At 42.1% G+C, this 19814-nt stretch overlaps 1 protein-coding gene across 4 annotated transcripts in view; it reads left to right on the top strand.

Annotated features, from left to right (window-relative positions):
* C2H15orf39 (chromosome 2 C15orf39 homolog) overlaps positions 1–18601 on the top strand; it is a 28794-nt gene extending 10193 nt beyond the window's left edge. Inside the window, exons 2-5 of one of the 4 annotated variants that reach the window (XR_006387814.1) lie at positions 959–4776; positions 12974–13007; positions 13871–15167; positions 17539–17669. Coding sequence is in view for 3 of the 4 variants with exons in the window: in XM_044279778.1 (XP_044135713.1) it covers positions 1014–4776; positions 17539–18032 (4257 nt within the window). In the remaining variant the exon portion in view is untranslated. Of the gene's footprint in view, positions 1–958; positions 4777–12973; positions 13008–13870 lie in introns of all 4 variants that reach the window. The other 3 variants (XM_044279779.1, XM_044279780.1, XM_044279778.1) reach the window with 3 other exon arrangements.
* Positions 18602–19814: the final 1213 nt, after the last annotated feature.

Below are 19814 nucleotides of genomic sequence, written 5' to 3'. Positions count from 1 at the left end.
TACAAAAACCTCTGGAAGATTATTCTACATAATTAAAAAACACATTTTTATTTCATGATAGAATAACCTTTGGATGGTAATATATTTTCCTCAAAATGCATTTTATATAAAAAAAAAAATCAGATTTAAATAAAAATAATTTCAAGCATATCTTCTTAAAGATCCGTGAAACAGGGATGGTATCCATGTTGCATCCATGGTTTTCACTGACCCATAGATTATTAAATGGTCGTCATGGATCCGTTAACACATACAAAATGGATCATGCATCCGTGCTAAAGAAATATACTGTGCTAAAACACATATATGTGAATACACACATTAAAATGAATGGGTATGTGCGATGTCCGTGGAGAAGACGTACAGCACGCGTCCGTGGAACACTGACGTGTGAATTGGGCTTAAACAGGGGACAAAGAGCTTAAGATGATGTTGCAGTATAAGTGGTTTGTTAGCTCGTAGTTTTCTGTATTTCAAAGCAGCTTTTCTTGTTTTGTTTTTTCTTATCAAAGATTTTTGCCAATGTACTCTGCTCCCTTTTAAAAAAAAAAATGCAAACGGTGGGGGTCATTTACTAACCGATATACAACATTTATTCCTGCTCGCAGAAGGTCTAAAAAAGGGGAAGGGGTGGGCTGGCCTTCCCATCTCGTTTATCATTTTCTACGCCTATTTTAGACTTAGAAAATGGTCTAAATATATGCAACCAAGGGAGCTGGCATAGATTTAGGCTGCCGGTGGATGCGCCCAAGTTACGTAGAGGACATTCTCTGTATGTAACTTCGACGCATCCACCACCAGTTCAAGTGGGATTAAGACAGTCATCTAAAACGGTAGTCTTAATGAGGGGTATTATTTTCCTGCCTAATAATTCCATAGTAATATTATACAACTTGCTTAGTCGTTAATAATTTTTGGGAATGTCTTTTTACAACAGTATTTATTTTCACTTTTACAGGTAAAGAGTTAACCCACAAGCAGGACTTGAAAAAAAATATCCACTTGTATTTGAAATGGCTGGAAAAAGACACTTTGGCAGCATGGATCATGTGATGCACAATAAGTTAGCCCGTTTGGAGTTGGCTTCACAGCGTTCTGCAGCTTGTTTTGGGCTTGCATCTGCACAGGATTTGCAGACATGTCAGAACTTCATGGCCTATTCTATGCCTAATACTGATGGCCATGGATCATTTAATCCCTGGAGCACTACAGCTGCATATATGCAATATACAGACAGTGTACAAAATGAGCATCTGCAAACTAGGGAAGCATCAGTGAAGCATCAAAGACCACATGTCGAACGACCGCATAATCCATTGCAGCTGTCAGATAATTCAAGTAATCAGGTTCCAGTTCATCACAGTTCCCCAGTACGTGGTTACCATATGGCATGTCCACGTGCATGCCCTTCAATTGCAATGCCCAGGCCTGTTTACAGGAGTCAAAGTAATTTTATGGATGCAGCATATGGTACAAGAGGTTTTCAATCTCTGTCTTCTCAACCCCTATGTCCACCTGCTGTGGAATGGACTTCTGCAAGATTTGCCCAACCATCTTCTCCATTACATGACTCTGGGACAAAAAAACATTTCTCCACCCCAACCACTTACCCTGAGGTAGCTGGGAGCCCATCGTCCATGTCTCAGGGCTTACAGGAGCAAAACTATGTTTATAGACACAGAGCTGATACAAGTCGTTCAGTAGGTGTTTCTTCAGCATATCCCCAAAAAGACATTTTCACAGATGCCCATCACTCTGTCGCTCAACAAAATGTCCATCTTCTGTACGCTGAAAGCAATGTACCTTTAGGACGACAAAGAAGTTCTGCCTTCACCACGCCCTCTCCAAAACATAGTAATAATAAACCTAGTGCCTACCAAGGTAGCCTTGACCATCGACTGGGCAATTCATATTCAAAGAATTTTAACAGTAATGCAACAGACAGTATCCATCATAGATCCACAGAATTATCTTGCAGTACAGACTTGAGAGAATCACCACAAAGTTTAAGGGGGAGTTCAATTTATCCACAGCGAGAGAATCGTATGCACTCCGGCTATGTGAATTCAGAGCTAAGATCTCAAACACCTCACCATGATAGAACTCTACAACCAAGTGAGAGACCTTTCCAAGGAAACCCAAGTACACACAAGACAATTACAGATATCCCAGTGTGCTCTGGTCAGATGAATAGATATGTATGTGTGATGTCTAGCAGAGCAGACAAGCCACAGTTTGACTCATCCCCAACAAATAGGAGTTTGCAAGAAAGGTCTGCCTATCAAGAACAGAGTGCACATGCCAGTTTTGATCAACAGGGTAGCAGTTCTAGTGCAACCCCAATTGTCTCCAGTCATGAATTTATTTCTGGCCATCATGCCAGTAGGCATTCAATTGCGTTAGAAACCTCTTCACTGTATAGCTCAATCCACGCTTTTGAAGACCGTCGGGTTACAGGCACTCAAACAGTAGAAAACACTACAGAAAGTCATAGCAGTGTATCAAATGTACATCTCAAACATGCAGAATCAACTGTACCTAGACCCTCTGTATCCAGAGTTGACAGCCAATATCAAATGAATCATAACAATGTGAGATCAAGATATGATGCAGCTACATTATTGCCCCCAAACTGTGAACTTTCAGGTAGCAATATGGTTGATATTGCTGACCCGAAATCTGCATCTATCAGTGAGGATGTGTGTTTTGATAATCCAAAATCCCCACCAATGCCAGTTATTAATGATGTGTTTAGCCTTGCCCCGTACCGTGCTTATTTGGAAGGAAAAGCACCACATCCTTTTGCTACCAATCAGGAATCTGAAGTGGAAAACATAGCTTTTGCCTCAGCTTTCTTAGAGGCTCCACTTACTGAAGGCAGGACAGAAAAACTTGAAGGAAATTCTGGTATTGCTAGCGTAGTCAATGATGAAAATGTTGAAAAAAATCGAAATAAAGAGACTGTGCAAACTGGTGAAGATGTAGTCTCTATGCAAAATACAGATGTGGAATTTGGTGTTCTAGACCTAAGTTTGAAAAAGTTACCTCAAACTGGTTCCTCTTCTTGTGGCCAGCCTGATTCTTCTTGCCAGGACAAGGGTACTCTGCACACTATTGCTGCAGAAAATTGCCTGGGTAAAGCTGAAAAACAGATACAGGGTACAGAGAGTAAAATGTTTTCAGACACTAGTCAAATGTACACCTTTGATCAGAAAAGCTTTTCCTCTCAAGCATCTAGCAAAATGCTTGAGTCAAGTGAAAATAATTGCTCACCTGTCTCCTATGACAGACTGTCCTCGGGCCAAGAGAAAAGACTGTCAAGTGAAAAGTTAATCTGCCAGAGGCAGAAAAATATTTCTCAGTCCCCAAAGACCTTTTCTTGGCAGGTTCAGGAATATTGCCAGTCTGTAGCTACAGAAACGCAAAAGAACAATGCACAGGAAAACTCCATGTCTTTGGCCCACAAAAGATCGTCCAATCGAAATCAGGAAGTTGGCCATCCCCAAGATACTAAGAGATTGCCCAGTCAGAATCAAAACAATCCCCCATCTCAGATGACTGAATGCTTAACACACCAACTTGAGAAGAATCACCTCTCTCAAGTCTTTAAGAGCAGTTCCCATAACATTCAGGGCAGTGGTAAATCGCATTCCAACAAAGGTCTGCCCCACCAACCTCAGGATAAATGTTCTTCTAAAAACTTTCGACAACAAGACCTTTCAAGTCAGACCTTACAGACTTTACCTGCTCATACTTTAGTACAACATCCCAGTCACTCAAATTTTTCAGTCTTTGTGAATACTATGCAAACTCAAACCACCATTGTGCCTGTTATGCTTGCTTCTCCTACTATTTACTTCACTAATAGTATAGCACTGCATACCTCCCAACCACCATCTATAAAGAGACCTGTGCAAAATTCAAGGAAACCCCTTGAATCAAGCCAATCATTGTCTTCACCCTCGGGTTCAGAAAATGAAAGTAACGGATTTCACAGTTCAAAATCATTCATGTTTCGGAAGTACAAAATGAAGAAGTTATCTTCGTCTGAGGAGGAGCCCTGTAGGGCCAGTACTGACTCTGTTTCCCAAAATGTGTCTAATCCATTTCCATCTGATACAGTGCAGTCTCTGCCTCCTAGTGCTCCTGAATCCTCTCCAGCTCTAGGGGAAGCTAATGTGTCTTTGGCAAGTGTAAATGAACCTTCTCGAAGTAGTTCTGGTCACCAGTTCTCTGAACTTCACCGCTCTGTGCACAGAGCTATCACTAGTTCTGTTGCTAGATCTCATTTCAGCTTGCTTGAGGACTGGCTATCAAAAACCAAGGAGGAAGAGATGAGCAAGATGCCAGGGAAGAATAAGAATAATTTTAGATCAAATGATCCATCCTCAGATTTGCCCGGAGAAGACATATGGCTTGCTTTTGATGGGGTTCGTTTACGTCTTCATAAGCTGCTATCCCAGTTGGAAACTTTCATGTTTACTCGGAAATGCCCTTTTCCTCATGTCATACGAGCAGGTGCAATCTTTATTCCTATCCATCTAGTTAAGGAAGTCTTGTTTCCAGAGTTGCCGGGTCCTGCTGTTGATAGAGTTTTGCAGAAGCACAAAGTAGAACTGCGGCCCACTACTTTATCTGAAGAAAAACTCCTCAGAGAGACCAAGCTGAAAGACTGCCCTTCCCGCATGTTAAAACTACTTGCCCTTAAACAGCTTCCTGACATTTATCCAGACTTGCTGTGTCATTTTTGCAGACACACAATACAGCAGGAGCTTGGTAAGTATAATTTCTCTGGTGTTGCTCTACAATTGCTTGCCTGCAAACTAACTGTTCAGTTTCATTCAAAGGCAGTATGCTTTGCACAATTTACAGTGTTTTGTTAGAAATAATAGCTTAACGTATTGAGTAGTGATCCTTTTTTTATTTCTTCCATTAAATTTGCCACTGAACATTTGTATTTGCCTATTGTGGCTACTTGGTACTCCCACATAGAGGGGAGAAAAAAATTCTTTTAGCGAAATTGCTTTAAAAATTATTCCATAGGAGGGTCAGAGCACTTGAAAGCAGCTCTGTCACCAGGATCAACTCTATTGAACCAGACATCCTGGCTGGTAGGGCTCATCTTGCTGATTTAAAAAAATGCCTTTCTTTTGTTTGTATGCAGAGATATCTGCGTTTTTAGTTTATATGCAAATGAAGTTTGAACACCAGGAGGTGTGGCGGAATCCTTTGAGTACTGCTTTGATTGACATGGCTAGACAGGCTGAGGGAAGAACTGTGTCCTATCTACATATCCTATACACTACGTACTATAGCTTAACCACACTGAGACCTGCTTAGAAAGCTAATAAACATATTACTGCTTACAAGCACAATATACGATTATAGACGCCAGTAATATGTGTTAGCTTATAAGCATAGAAAAAAACATGCATCTCTATGGGGTAATGCTATGGCTAGAAGTGTATTGCTTTGCATGTAGAGATCCCAAGTTTCAATCCTGGGAGCGACTTACCGTATTTTTTGCCCTATAAGATGCACAAAGTGTGTGTGGGGGAAGGGAATAGCAGTGCGTCTTATGGGGCGGCATCTGGTTCTGTAATGGCAGCGGGGCCCGGTGCGGTCACTGTATTATACTACACCGGGCCCCGCTCACAGTAGTATCATCATACTTACCGTATTTATCGGCGTATAACACGCACCTTCATTTTAGAGGGAAATTTCAGGAAAAAAAATTAAATTTCAAATAAAGCCTCTGATCTGCCCCCTCTGGTAACGCAAACCCCTCCCCCCCCCCCCCCTTCCCAGTATTAATCATTGGTGGCAGTGGCCACAGGGTCCCCCTCCCCCCCCCCCCCCCCCCCCCCCATCATTGGTGGCAGTGTCAGTTCCTATCGGAGCCCCAGCAGTGTAATGCTGGGGCTCCGATCGCTTACCATGGCAGCCAGGAGTCACGCTACTGAAGTCCTGGCTGCCATGGTATGTTAGTGAGCAGAGAGCAGCGCATTGTACTCACGTGCGCTGTGGCCGCCGGTCGCTCCTTCTCATAGGTCTGTGCGGCGCATTGCTAATGCTATAAGCATTAGCAATCCGCCGCACAGACAGAAGAAGGAGCGACCGGCGGCCACAGCGCACGTGAGTATAATGCGCTGCTCTCTGCTCACTAACATACCATGGCAGCCAGGACTTCAGTAGCGTGACTCCTGGCTGCCATGGTAAGCGATCGGAGCCCCAGCATTACACTGCTGGGGCTCCGATAGGAACTGCAAACTGCCACCAATGATGGGGGGAGGAGGGGGGCCCTGTGGGATATGGCCGGCACATTCATTGGTGGCGCAGTGGCCACAGTCCCTCCCCTCCTCCTCCTACTCTGTCCTCGTTGGTCTTCAGCGGCAGCCGCGCACAGTGGGGAGGGAGGGACTCCTTCCTCCTCCCTCCGCTGTGCCGGCCGGCTCAGTCCTGCCTCTCTGGCCTCCGGAGGACACGTTTCAGCCCTAATCGGCGTATAACACGCATACATCATTTGCCCCCTATTTTCAGGGGGAAAAAGTGCGTGTTATACGCCGATAAATACGGTAACTTGTAGGTATTGTTAAACTATTCAAATATCCTCTGAAATCCAGCGCTTTACTTTCTACTAACTTCGTAGCAGTCAGGAGGCCGGGCGGGCGGCAGCGTAACTCACTATGTCACGCACCTGCTCTGCCCAATTTAAAAATGAAGCAGGCAGCGCAGGTGCGTGACGTAATGAGTCACGCTCCTGGCTGCTTCGAAGTTAGTAGTAAGTAAAGCGCTGGATTTCAGATGATATTTGAATAGTTTAACAATACCTACAAGTTAGGCTACTTTCACACCTGCGTTAGGTGCGGATCCGTCTGGTATCTGCACAGACGGATCTGCACCTATAATGCAAACGCTTGTATCCATTCAGAACGGATCCGTTTGCATTACCATGAACAAAAAAAAAAAATTGTATGGTTTTCAATTGCACCGAATTGTGTCAGTGAAAACTGATCCGTCCCTATTGACTTGCATTGTAAGTCAGGACGCATCCGTTTGGCTCAGTTTCGTCAGACGGACATCAAAACGCTGCAGGCAGTGTTTTGGTGTCCGCCTCCAGAGCGGAATGGAGGCTGAACGGAGGCAAACTGATGGTTTCTGAACGGATCCTTATCCATTCAGAAAGCATTGGGGCGCTTGTGAGAGCCCTGAAACGGATTTCACGAGCGGACCCAGAAACGCCAGTGTGAAAGTAGCCTTAGATATGATGATACTACTGTGAGCGGGGCCCGGTGAAGTAGAATAAAGTGACTGCACCGGGCCCTGCTGCCATTACAAAACCAGATGCCGGCCCCCATTCACTACACAGGGACCCTGTTATGGGGGATCTGTGGATGACACATTAGATAAGATGCTATATATGTGTCATTTCCCCCCCCCCCCCCCCCATCCACAGACCACCATGACAGTGCCATCCACAGACCACCATTAGTTCAAAACCCAATCAAAATATTTTTTTTCTTACATTGGTACATTGTTTTTATGTAATTAGTTTTAATTAACCAATAATAAAAGGCTATACTACAATAAATAATATAGAACCATATAATAACAATAGAAGACTTTACTGTATTGCGAATGTTTTATGTATTTATTTTTTGCTTAGAAGCCTGAAAACTATTACTAGTTTATTCAAACACAATATATGATTATAAAGAAAACCACAATATTTCTTAGCTTTTTAAGCCTAAAAACATTATTCTCAATATGATAAGGATATAGACTTTTATTATAGGTTAAATGTGGAAGAAAAAAAAAACTGGAAGTCTCTCCCATTATTTAAACCTGGGATCTCTACAAAGCTATAGCATTACCACAGAGATGCATATATTTTTTCTGTACTTTATAAGCTGAATATGAATAAAACAGTAATATTAGTTTGCTGAGCAGATCTCAGTGTGGTGAAGCTATAGAGCATTGAGTATATGATAGCTACATGCCAGGACACAGCTCTGCCCTCAGCATGTCTAGCCTTGTCAATCATTGGAAGAAGGGACTGTACAGAGCACAGCGGGTGTTACAAAGCAGTGCTCAAAGGGTTCAGCCCCACCACCTGGTGCTTCAACGTCTAATTTGCATATGAATACAATGCTGATGGTTTTAATCAGCTTGATGATTCCAGCCACTATGTCTTGCTTAATAGGCCCTGGTGACACAGCCGCTTTAACACAGGCCAACAATTGTAGCAATTATGAGGAATGAGCGTTCCTAGAAACTCGTTCTCGTTAGCTGCCCTGTGTAAAGGTGCTGCTGATCACCATGCAACACCGCATTGCTGATGTCATCGCATCGTTTCTGAGCAGCACATTGTCCTGTGTAAACTGGGATCTACTGCCCAAACACAATGCTTCTCTACTGGGATTAGCGATCACTCGTCCCTATGCAGAGGAGACAAGGTTACTTTGTAGATTCATTGCTGACCTCCTCTTGCAAGCAATTACCCAGAATGTGTGGTTCATTTCGTATAATTGCCTGCTGTGTCGACCCCTGTAAGGGGCCTTTTACAGAAGGCAACAAAATTAGAACTTTTTAAAGAACTAGAGAGAAGTCCAACTGCATAAAAATGACTGCACAGTTTAGTTTTGTCATTCTTTCGAGCTGCATGCTGAAAATTTGTCAAACTGCTTCAAACATTCATAGGTCAGCACATCCCATGTGCACATTGCCATGGCTGGAAGCATAAAAGCAAAAACAAACAATGCAACAGCACTCTGCAAACACTAATAATAAATTAAATACAATAGTGCCATACTAACTATACAAAATGTAAAATGCTAAATGTTGAGCTTCTTTGCAAATATATTTTGGTGATCTTTTGAGGACAGGAAACTAACACCTTTCTTTAGTATTCTTTAGCTTGTAGATCTACAGCAGATTGTTGCACCACCAAACATTTTGCTCAATCATCATCTTTTTGTGTCTTGTAATTGCATTTTACAGAATACAGTTTTCATACCTTTAGAGAATTGACAACACTTGATGCCTTTCCTTTTTAGTATGCCTGCTAGAAGTTTTGAATGAATTGCTAGATACTTAGTGAAGGTCCACATGGATGTTACCAGTTGGAGAGGTCTGACACTGACAGCACTGATTAGCTAGTATCAGTAATACTAATCTGCAAACCGGTAGCAATTAATTCATAACTTCTAGCAAGACTAGTAAAGGAATGACACAGCATAGTCATAATAAGATTCTCCAGAATTATTACATGGGATATGCATGTAGTTACTGAAGAGACGACAGGTCCTCTTTAATAGCAGATGATTGTAGTGTATGTTTGTATGCTTGTATGTCCATATATAGTTTGCATTTGAGATGTTCTGCTGATAAATTAGCGCTTACTCAATTGCTGGCTGATTGGTGGACATCTGTACACCAGTGATCTGAAGCAAAGGTTCACTCGCCTGATCGTTGCCTGTTTAAGAGGGTCTTAAGATCCTAAAGTCATGTAGGTGAGCAATTCTGGATTTTATTAGCAAGGTTATTTCAGAATCAAGGTCACAGAAATGACGCAAATGTTGGCTTTCACAAAGTTTGCTTCAGCGTTTTAGATTTTTTGACTTACAATTTTGTAAGCATTTCAGGAGGTTTTTAACATTTTATACATTTAATGTATATGTTAATAAAAGTCTCAGTACTTAGTGTTGACCCTTCTTTTTCAAGACTTCTTTATTTTCCCTGGCATGCTGGATATCAGCTTCTGGGCCACATCTTGACTGATGCTCAACCATTCTTGCCTAATTAGTGCTTGGAGTTTAAGGCAATTTCTATGTTTTTGTTTGTCCACTCATATTTTGAGGACTGGCCACAAGTTCTCAATAGGAAAAAGATCTGGGGAGTGTCCTGACTTTGGACCCAAAATGTCAATGTTTAGTTCACCAAGCCTCTTAGTTACCACTTTTGCCTTGTGGCATGGTGCTACATCATGTTGGAGAAAGCATTATTCTTCAATAAATTGCTCCTTGTCCATCGGGAAAAGTTGCTCTTGGACGATTTTTTTTTATAACGTTCTTGGACAAAATTGTGAGTGAGCCCACTCCCTTGGATGAAAAGTAACCCCACACATGATTATTCTCAGAGTGCTTTACTGTTGGCATGATACAGGACTCATGGTAGTGCTCACCTTTTCTTCTCCAGACATTCATCTTTCCATATGTCCCAAACAGTCTGAAAGGGCTTTATCAAAGAGAATAACTTTACCCCAGTCCTCTGCAGTCCAATCCCTGTATTTGTTGCAGAATGCCAGTCTGTCCTTGAGGTTGTTCTTGGAGATAAATCGTTTCTTTGCTGCCCTTAACACCAGACCACCCTCCAAAAGCCTTTGCCTCACTGTGCATGTGGATGCAGTCACACCTGCCCGCTCCCATTCCTGAACAGGTTCTGCACTGGTGGCAAACCAATCTAGTAGCTGAATCCTCTTTAGGAGACTGTCCTGGAACCTGCTCAACTTTCTAGGGGGGCCTGGAGCCTTCTTCATTGCAATTGAATCTCTATTCTTGAAGTTCTTGATGACCTGATTGATTTAGGTGCCATCTTACAAGCAGCAACATCCTTGCCTATGAAGTCCTTTTGATGCAAAGCACTTGTTTTGTTGGAGGTAACCAGAAAAAGACTATTTCAAGCACCTCCTTTTAAAGGAACCAATTTGCTATTCCAATTTAGTCAGAATGACAGAGTGATATTAGCTGCCTTCTCCTCATTAACACTTTCTCCTGAGCTAACTAGCAGATCTCTGAAATGGTGTTAGCAGGGCATTTTGTGGCAGGGCTGAAATTCATCTAAAGCTAATGCAGATCGTCATCATAAAAACTAAAGCGGCAAACTTTGTGAAAATGAAACTCTTGACCACAGGATAGGGTATAACCTGCTGATTGCTAGGGTTTGAACACTGAGACCCCCACCGATTCTGAGAACAGGGGTCCTGTTGTATCAATCTGATGAACCAACAGGTCAAGCTTGTGCCCTGCTACTCTACTCATTCTCTGTGGGAGGGCTATAGATAGTTGAGCTCCGTACTTGGCTATCTCCAGCGCTCCCATAGAGTGGATGGTGGTGGTGTGCATGCACAACCTGCTGCTCCATCAGAACGGGACCCCCAGTGATCGGCTAGTTATCCTCCATACTGTGGATAGGGGATAACTTATAAACTTGGCACAACCCCTTTAAATACAAAATATTGTTCTTCTGTAGCACTTAACAGTAATGATTAGCCTTCGTAGATAGATATATTGATAGGCAGTCCAATGTCGGTTTGCTGCCCTGTGGGGAGGATGTTATCTGCAAGGTAATATTATTGTAATATCAGGTGTAGAATGGGTATTACAGTGTGACAGCTCTATTGTTTGGTTTATTGATAGGCCTAGATAAAGATGTCCACAGAAAAGTATTGCATTGATGAACATAATGTGTCACATATCTTTGCCCTTCTTCTATGGCTGCAATAATAGTCTATGGTTATTACAGTGGTTTGTAGAGTAGAGCAACTTTAGATCGGCTCCAAAGAAAATTGATATTCCAAAAACAATAAAATAATGGTCTCAAAATATGAACCCCAGAGCATATGCTTTATGTCCTCAGTTGTAAAATCCTCAGATTTCGTATTCCTCTGGGGATGACTGTAAATGGAGGCTAAGGCTGGTTCCACACTAGATGCACAGTTGCTTGGCTGTTCTTCTTACTTAACAGAAATGAATGGAGCATGCTGGGAGTCGTAGTTTCACCACAGCTGGAGTGCCAGAGGTTAGCCATTACTGCGGACTAGCGTTTACAGATACGGCAGGCTGTTCTGTTACTGCTGGATTAACTATAATAGAATCCGTCAGAAACCCGGCAAATGTGTGCACTGGTTTGTCCTGCCAATTCACTGCATTTTATGCCAGAATAACCTGCCAGAAGGCAGCATGTTGTGGAGCAGGAGAAGCCGAGCACAACATGTAGTTTTGTGGAGAAATATTCAGTATAACTGCTTTATGTTGGTGGGAATATTACATGACCCATGATCTACTAAATGGGAGTCATTTTTATTTGACTGGACCTGCTACATCTAAAACAACTTTTATTTCTGCTTTCGCAAGTTTCCATCTGCAGATAATTTTCCAATGAATGTTTTAGTAAGTGATTTGTTCCCCATGTGCCAACCCTCAGTTGTACCAATTAGAAGTTTATGAAAGCCTTGCCAGCGTTCTGCAAGAAAGATCCAGCTGGGTGTTACCCGTTCGGTGCGTGTCAGTGCATAGTTTGCCCTTGAAAACACTGAGTGGATAGTGCCAATCTATGAAGGGACACACCCACAACTGATAACGCCTAGTTGGACCTTTATTGCAGACTGCTGGCAATTCAGGAATAATAGAGTAATGAAAAGATGTCCGTGCAGGTGGCAGGGCCTCTTTTAATACTCTGTATCCATACATTTGTGGAATTAGGGGTGTAACTAATTTTAATAGCATTTTTTTTTTTTTGAACATTTGTAAACCTTTCTTGGTCATGTAATTTTGCTTGCACTACTTGAGCCTCGTAGCATATAGATGGCGTTTAATTTAGCTTTAGTGCTCTTATAGATTTGTGACCTTCATTCACGTGCGCTCAGTCTCTTGTCTGCTCTTGCTTCCATCTACATCTATGGCTAGTCCTCCATATAGTTCCCAGGCAGACCGCTGCATGACACTGCTGTATCTTTCTGGTACACTTGGTAATAGGGGATCTGGGTGTACAACTCCAGCGTTTAACTTTCTGCATGAAATCTTTATCTCAATCTTTTAATTACTAACAGACCTATCAATCATTCTTAACCCTACACATTTGGCTAAAGAAGAATATAAATGCCTGGAGTTGTGTGCCCTGTGACTGACCACAGGGGTTTTCCTGTCTTTCCTATTCCCTTTGGGCTCATGTCCCTAAACTTTATATCTTCCAGGTTCCCGCACACAGTCTGGGCTGCATACACTCAAGTACGTATGCGATCTTTGCCAATCACACTACTTGGGGATTGTAGAAGAGTGTTTGTGTGTGCCATTGTGTACACATCTATGTGTATATCTGCATGTTCCTCTTGGTTGGCTGACCTGTTATTTTATTAAATCATTTGTGTTTCTTTACAAATACAAAGTTTTGAAGATCTGTCTGCTCTCCATGAATGTCCATTCTAGTAATCTATTTTGGAAGCATCTTTTCTTAGAAAAAAAGTTCAAGCATGTATAAAAGATCGAAACAATACTACTGGTACATATGTGTCTAGATGTATTATTGGCATTTCTATGTACCGTATTTTTCGCCCTATAAGACCCACCGGTTTAAGAGGACAGTAAGAAAAAATATTTTTCATTAGACCTCAGATCAGACCCCCAATGTTAATAAGACATTAGATCAGAGCCCAATATAAAGACATCTACCCCCCCCAATCAGACATCAGATGAGACCTTCCATGCCTCATATCAGCCCCCAGCCATGTTTGAGCAGCCCCCAGCCTCTGATTACAAAATAAAAAATCCACTTACCTCTCTTGCTTCAGATGCTGCCGCTCCTCACTTCCAGCGCGCTCTTGCTCTTCTTTATGCCGCGGCTGTACTGTGACAGCACAGCACAGCCGAGGACCGGGAAGCGGTGCTTAGAGCCTTCACCGCTTCCTGGTCCTCGAGTACTAATAAGCACTTCCATAATAGAGGAGCTCATTAGTATTTGCCCCATAAGATGCAATGCCTTTTTTTTTTTTTTTTTTCCCTTATGGGGCGAAAAATACAATAATAATGGTACTTTCGGTCTTTTATACTTCTTGGACCTTGACACTAACACGTATTATTCATAATTCTTACAGCTTCATTGGCCTTGACTGTGTGAAATAGGAACAACTGAGGAATGACATAACCCAGAAATCTAAGAAAACAGGCTCCAGAATTGATTAAGGACATCTTTTATTTGGATCAACCATATAAAACTAGGCATACTGCCTAGTAGGGTCAATCCTGCTCATTAAAACAATACTTCTTGTTAAAATCCGTGGCCCTGTTTATGCAAAATATAATATGCTGTTTTTATCAATTATGCTAATGAGAGCTTCAGTTTACTGAGGGGTGGGTTCTAGCCCCTGAGAGCACCTCAACTACTCCACTCTCCACCCTTAGACACTGCCCCTATTATTTGACTGGCACGGGCAGGCATGGTCACAGTCCTCTTGTCTGGCCCTGTATACCCTTGAATGTGCCTATGCATAGTCAGTCAGCCCATGTGCAGTACATTTCTTGGCTTTCCCAGATGCTGAAATGCAAACTACATACCCCACACATACACCAGCTGAAGATTAAGCAATTCATGTGTGGCATTACAGCACCTGGCCCGGTCAGTCAAGGGCAGGAGGATTGGCTAAGGGTGGAAAGTTGAGGAGCTGAGGTGCTCCAAGTGGCTCCCCCCACTCCAACAGACCCCTAAAGGGAAGCATTCTTACTTACTCCTTGCTGCTCTATTCTGGCTACTTCTGTTTGCGCCACTCCGGTGCCTGCTTGACAATGTCGGGTATGAATGGGAGTCGCATGTGCCGCTGCAGCAGCATACGTGACCCCATCCATCTTGGATGTTGATAAGTATGGACTGGGAGCCACAAACAAAGAGCCAGAACCAGACAGCGGATAGCAGGTAAGTGCTTCCCTCCAAAGGTCTCTGTTGAAAGGTGGAAAACCCCTGTAGCATAGCAAGACATTCTGATATGTTCCAATTTTGTGGGAACAGGTTGGTGAAGGGCCCTTTTCTGTTCCAGCTTGACTGTGCCCCAATGCACAAAGCAAGGTCCTTAAAGGCGCAGTTGGGGGAGTAAAGACATAGTTGGATGAGTTTGGTGTGGAAGAACTTGACAAGCCTGCACAGAGCCCTGACCTCAATCTCTCCTCAAACACCTTTGGGATGAACTAAAACAAGATTGTGACCCAAGTGCTCATCTAACGTCTGTCTGACCCCACAAATGCTCCTCTGGACGAATGGTTCACACAGCTGCACTCTGGAATCTTGCAGAAAGCCTTCCCAGAAGATTGGAAACTGTTTTAGCTGAAAATAGGGCACCGACTCCATATTAATGTATATGGATTGAGAATGGGATGTTAGAAAAGCTGTAGGTGTAATGTGTAGGTTTTCCACAACTTTTATCCATATAGTGTATGTTGTCTAGAATATCATGTCTTCAGTCATTTTGACTAATTGATCTGAGGATGTTGATTACTGGCTGTCTGCCTACATAGGGAGAAACTAGGAGGCACACTTTATATTACATACATGCATTATATACAACTATTGTTGGATTCACTTTAAAAAGAACCATAAATCTTCTCTAGGCACAGTACATCCTGAGTCACCTAAGTGGGACTGCTCACAGGGTCCATTCACTTTTCTTTTTATAAAGTGGGTGATGAATTAAATCTTACCAAATGTGCACATTTACAAACAAAACAGAAGATGTAGGTGGGGTGAAATGAATTCTCCTGCTATATACTTATGACCCTTCCCCCAAAGGTAATCTAGTGTAGTTGTATTTCACCTGTATGAAATGAATGAAAACGTCCATTGCGTTCAGTGGGTCCTTTTTGCTACTTTATAGACTAACATCTTGAGAAGCCGACATATCTGATTCTTTGGTTGTCCCTACTTAATATGAAGTTTAAAAGTCTTTTTAGATGTAACTAAGGACAGCAGATCCTATTCTGTCCTACTTTTATTTTTTATATTTTTTATTTTTTTTAACCGAATTGAAAAGCAGGGTTGACTTTGCTTTTCAGTACAGCGGCATCTTGAAAAAACAGTAACAATATACGTCATGCCCTTTCAAGCTCTGAAAGCTTACTTGACAAGGTATGAAGTAGAAGCTCATTCCTCTCTATACCAAGTTAAAAGCAGAGCCAAACTATTTTTGCACATTGAAGTGCGTTGCTTTCCTCTTCTACCGTATTCCTACATGTACCCTGAGCATTTAATACATTTTAACTATAGATACCAGGCTTGCTGTACTGAAGAAATGTACGTGCTCTTTTTTTTTTTAAATGTATTTACCCCTGCTATCATCCTTAGCTGGGGCCACCCACCTCCCTCTACCCAATGATGAGGGTGGTCAGAAACGCCACAGTGCGATCTCATTATACAGCTTCACATTCTCTCTTGGAAACTATAAATATTTTGCCATAATTCTTAAATCGAAGGAAAACATTTTTCTCGCCCATATTTCTGGCCACCAGTTGAAAAATAGCATTTGGCACAGTAGTATTTTGGTCAGTATTGCATATCAATATCTGAAAGACCGAACCAAGAGTGGAATAATGAAAATTGGTCTTGGCTTACCAATACTGATGCAAAGTACTGCTGCAACAATGAGACCCAAGTATCTGAGTTTCACAGATGGTCATTAGATATAATAGAACACGTGGACTTGCAGACGTTCATTCAATAAATTCTTCAGCTTTTAATACAGAATGTCCTTGCCTGTATATTACTATATATCTCTTACCATTCAGCCTTTTGTCCTTTTGATGGGGTTGTCTAGGTTCCAGTATTTAGAGGGAACCTGTCACCATGAAAATACAAAGAAAGCTATAGGCAGCAGGAGCTGAACAGACTGATATTTATTTTTGTGGGAAAAGTAAAACTTGATTTTATTAATTTAAAATTCAGCTCATTCTGGGGTTTGAAGTAAAAAAGGCTGTCCTGTTGGTGATTGACAGCTATCTCTGTATACACAGTCATAGAGGGATGGCTGTCAATCACTGCTAGGACCGTCTCCTTGACTTCAAAGCCTAAAATGAGCAGGAAATTAAATGTATATAAAATTATCCCATAAAACTATATATCAATTTGCTCAGCTCCTTCTGCTCTATAAACATGCTGCCTGTAGCTCAGATACCATGATCAATGTGACAGGATCCCTTTAAAGGTGTTATCCAATAGTACAAATACCCCCTTCCCCCAATGCCCGGGCTCTCTTATAGACGATTCACACTGGCTTTAGGCTTGTCCGGCTGGCTCTTCCGGCATGGGATCCCAATATCAGTCCGTGACGGAGACCAGCCTTCGTAGCATTGTGGGTGACTGTTGCGGGCTGCTATTGGGTGTTCAATCATCCCCCGCCCGCCCCCTCATGACTGTTGGTTTGATCATTTGTCTGCACTCAGTGTGCATATTGTCAGCAGGGGCAAATGTGAGTGTTTTTTTTTTTTTGCTTGCATAAAAGATCCAGTCACCTGACAGTTTGCACGTTTCTTGACTGAACTCTTGTCTCTTTATAAACAATTGTTCAGCCGATCATTTTAAAGGGGTCTGAGGGAGAAGACCATGCCATTGCTGCTGCCTATCCCTGCACCCATTGTTATCCACATTTTCATCCTTTTACATTCTCTTTACTTCAGATGCACAGTTGTCCTTTTATTATAGCATGCAATAATATAATTTTCATATACTGTATTCCTTTTATTTTTATTTTTTTGCTGACTAACTTTTGATATATTTTCACAGGTAAACGGTCACGAAGTCTAGAAAAAGAGGAGCTCAAATTATCTGATTCGTCAAAGAAGGAACCACTCGGTGCCTCCCCCAGGAAATTTAAAAGTGCCTTAATTCTAAAGCTGCAGAGAGTTCGGAAACACTCCGGCATCCATGTGTATAAGACTCAAAAACCAAAGACTCCCCAGAAAAAGGATATGTTGCAGAAAAGTCCAGTTTGTCACAAGAAACAATACAGAGCGCGCCAAGTGTTAAACTACACAAAAAGGAGGCGTAGACGTACGAGTAAAAGCTTTCCAAATCTAGTAGGGAGGCGTATCCTACACTTGTTTGATGATGGTGACCAAGAAGTTTGGTTCCCTGGCAGAGTGCTACGAGTGCACCAACGTTCTCGTAACCCCCGTGACACACAGTATGAGGTGTGGTACGATGGTGAGCCTGGCACTCGCTATTTCTTAGAACTACTGCAGGACTACGAAAAAGGCTGGCTACAGCTGGATGGTTAAAGTGGTCCATTTAAAACAGTGGTCACACTGTAGCCCAGGCAGGCCTGGTGCATAGTGATTAGCTTAATCTTTATTTGAATGCTTTTTTTGTTGTTTTTATTTTTTTATGTAAAATTCTCGTTTTGTGAGGATTATTGAAAAAATTGTGCCTCCTTTACATTTCCGGTAACCACCGTGCCACTTTCAAGGGTTACTTTTAATGTATGTTTTAGCCAACTATCCTGAATTCCAGTGTACTGTGATAGAAAAGTTTGTCCTGAGAACAAGTATCTCTTGGATATGCAAATGTGCCTTAATGCCCTCATGTTTTAGTATTCCCATATGCATTATATGATGATAGGTCATTGGTTTTGTTAGAAGAGGATAATGTGGAAAAAGTTGCATAGCCTATAATTTCCAGTCATATTAAAGCATAACCCCACGTTGTAGAAAATTACAAAATGTTTAAATGTGCATGAAGTGTTAAAGGGGTTCTGCGTTTTTTTTTTAAACTGATAGATCATCAGCATCTGATCGGCGGGGGTCCGACACCCAGGACCCCTGCCTATCAGCTGTTTGAGAAAGCAGTAGCGCCGTGGCCTTCTCACTGTTTACCACTGGCCCAGTGACATTACGACTAGTATTAATGACTTGGGCGGGGCTAAGCTCTGTTCACTTGAATGGAGCTTAGCCCCGCCCAGGCGAGTTGATACTAGTCTTGACATCACTGGGCCTTCTCAAACAGCTGATAGGCGGGGGTCCCGGGTGTCGGACCCCCGCCGATCAGATGCTGATGATCTAGCCAGAGGCTAGATCATCAGTTTAAACAAAGTGCAGAATCCCTTTTAAGTGAATGTCGGCCGAACCTGCCACTTTTCATGGGACTAGCTGAACTTCTATGCATGTGCAAGCCCTGACTCTCCCCTTAACGGCAGATGTCTAGGGAAAGAAGGATCGGGCATTTTGCATTTCAGTATGCCCAATCTTGTGTTCTCACAGGAGATAAGGCACTAGCAGAGGTATCGCGTAGTGGCCAATTCTCCTTTCCCTGTTGAGAACCCCTGCATGCTCGCCCAAGCCAAGTCGGCATGTGTATGGTGGAGTCAAGAATCGCACAACGGCTAAATAAGGTGTATGGCCACATTAGTCATTTGAGCTCCCACAATGCATTGCAGTATAGTAATATTCCAACAGAGTTTGGCTGTAAATATGCACAGAAGAGAAAATCATGTGACAAAATAGTTGTGAATAAAAGGAACTCTGTTGGGCCTAGTGCATGTTCTGAGGGGCGGTCCATCATTCACTAGGCATATACACAGTACATTATAACTTCCTGTATTGGACCTATAATTTTAAAAAGTTTTTAAAAGTGGGGTCTGTTTTAAAAGGATTTCACACTTCTTTTAAAAGGGTTGTCCAGGTTTTAAAGGAGCCGTTACCACAAAATGTTTCTATCTGAAAGCACCATGCTTTAGAGCAGGAGAAGCTGAGCAGATTTATATATATTTTTGTTGGTATGGATTCCGTAAAACTTATAATTTATACGTTTTATATCTTTGCTTTTTCCACTTCCTGCGAATACCTATGAATCGCTGATAACCCCATCCTCCTGTACCGATAGGTATTCACAGAAGGGGAAAAAAAGCAGAGATATGAAATTGAAAAATGAACTGACTCCCATAAAACTATAAATCAATCTGCTCTATAACATGGTGCTGTCAGATTGTATTGCATTTTGTGGTGACAGGTCCTCTTTAAAAATTGATCACCTATCCTCCGAATAGATCATCAGTATCAGATCAA

This window comes from Bufo gargarizans, chromosome 2 (assembly GCF_014858855.1).
Source record: "Bufo gargarizans isolate SCDJY-AF-19 chromosome 2, ASM1485885v1, whole genome shotgun sequence".
In the NCBI taxonomy this organism is placed as follows: Eukaryota; Metazoa; Chordata; class Amphibia; order Anura; family Bufonidae; genus Bufo; species Bufo gargarizans.
Note: the sequence above shows the minus strand (reverse complement) of the source record. Positions and strands in the feature narration are given on the sequence as shown.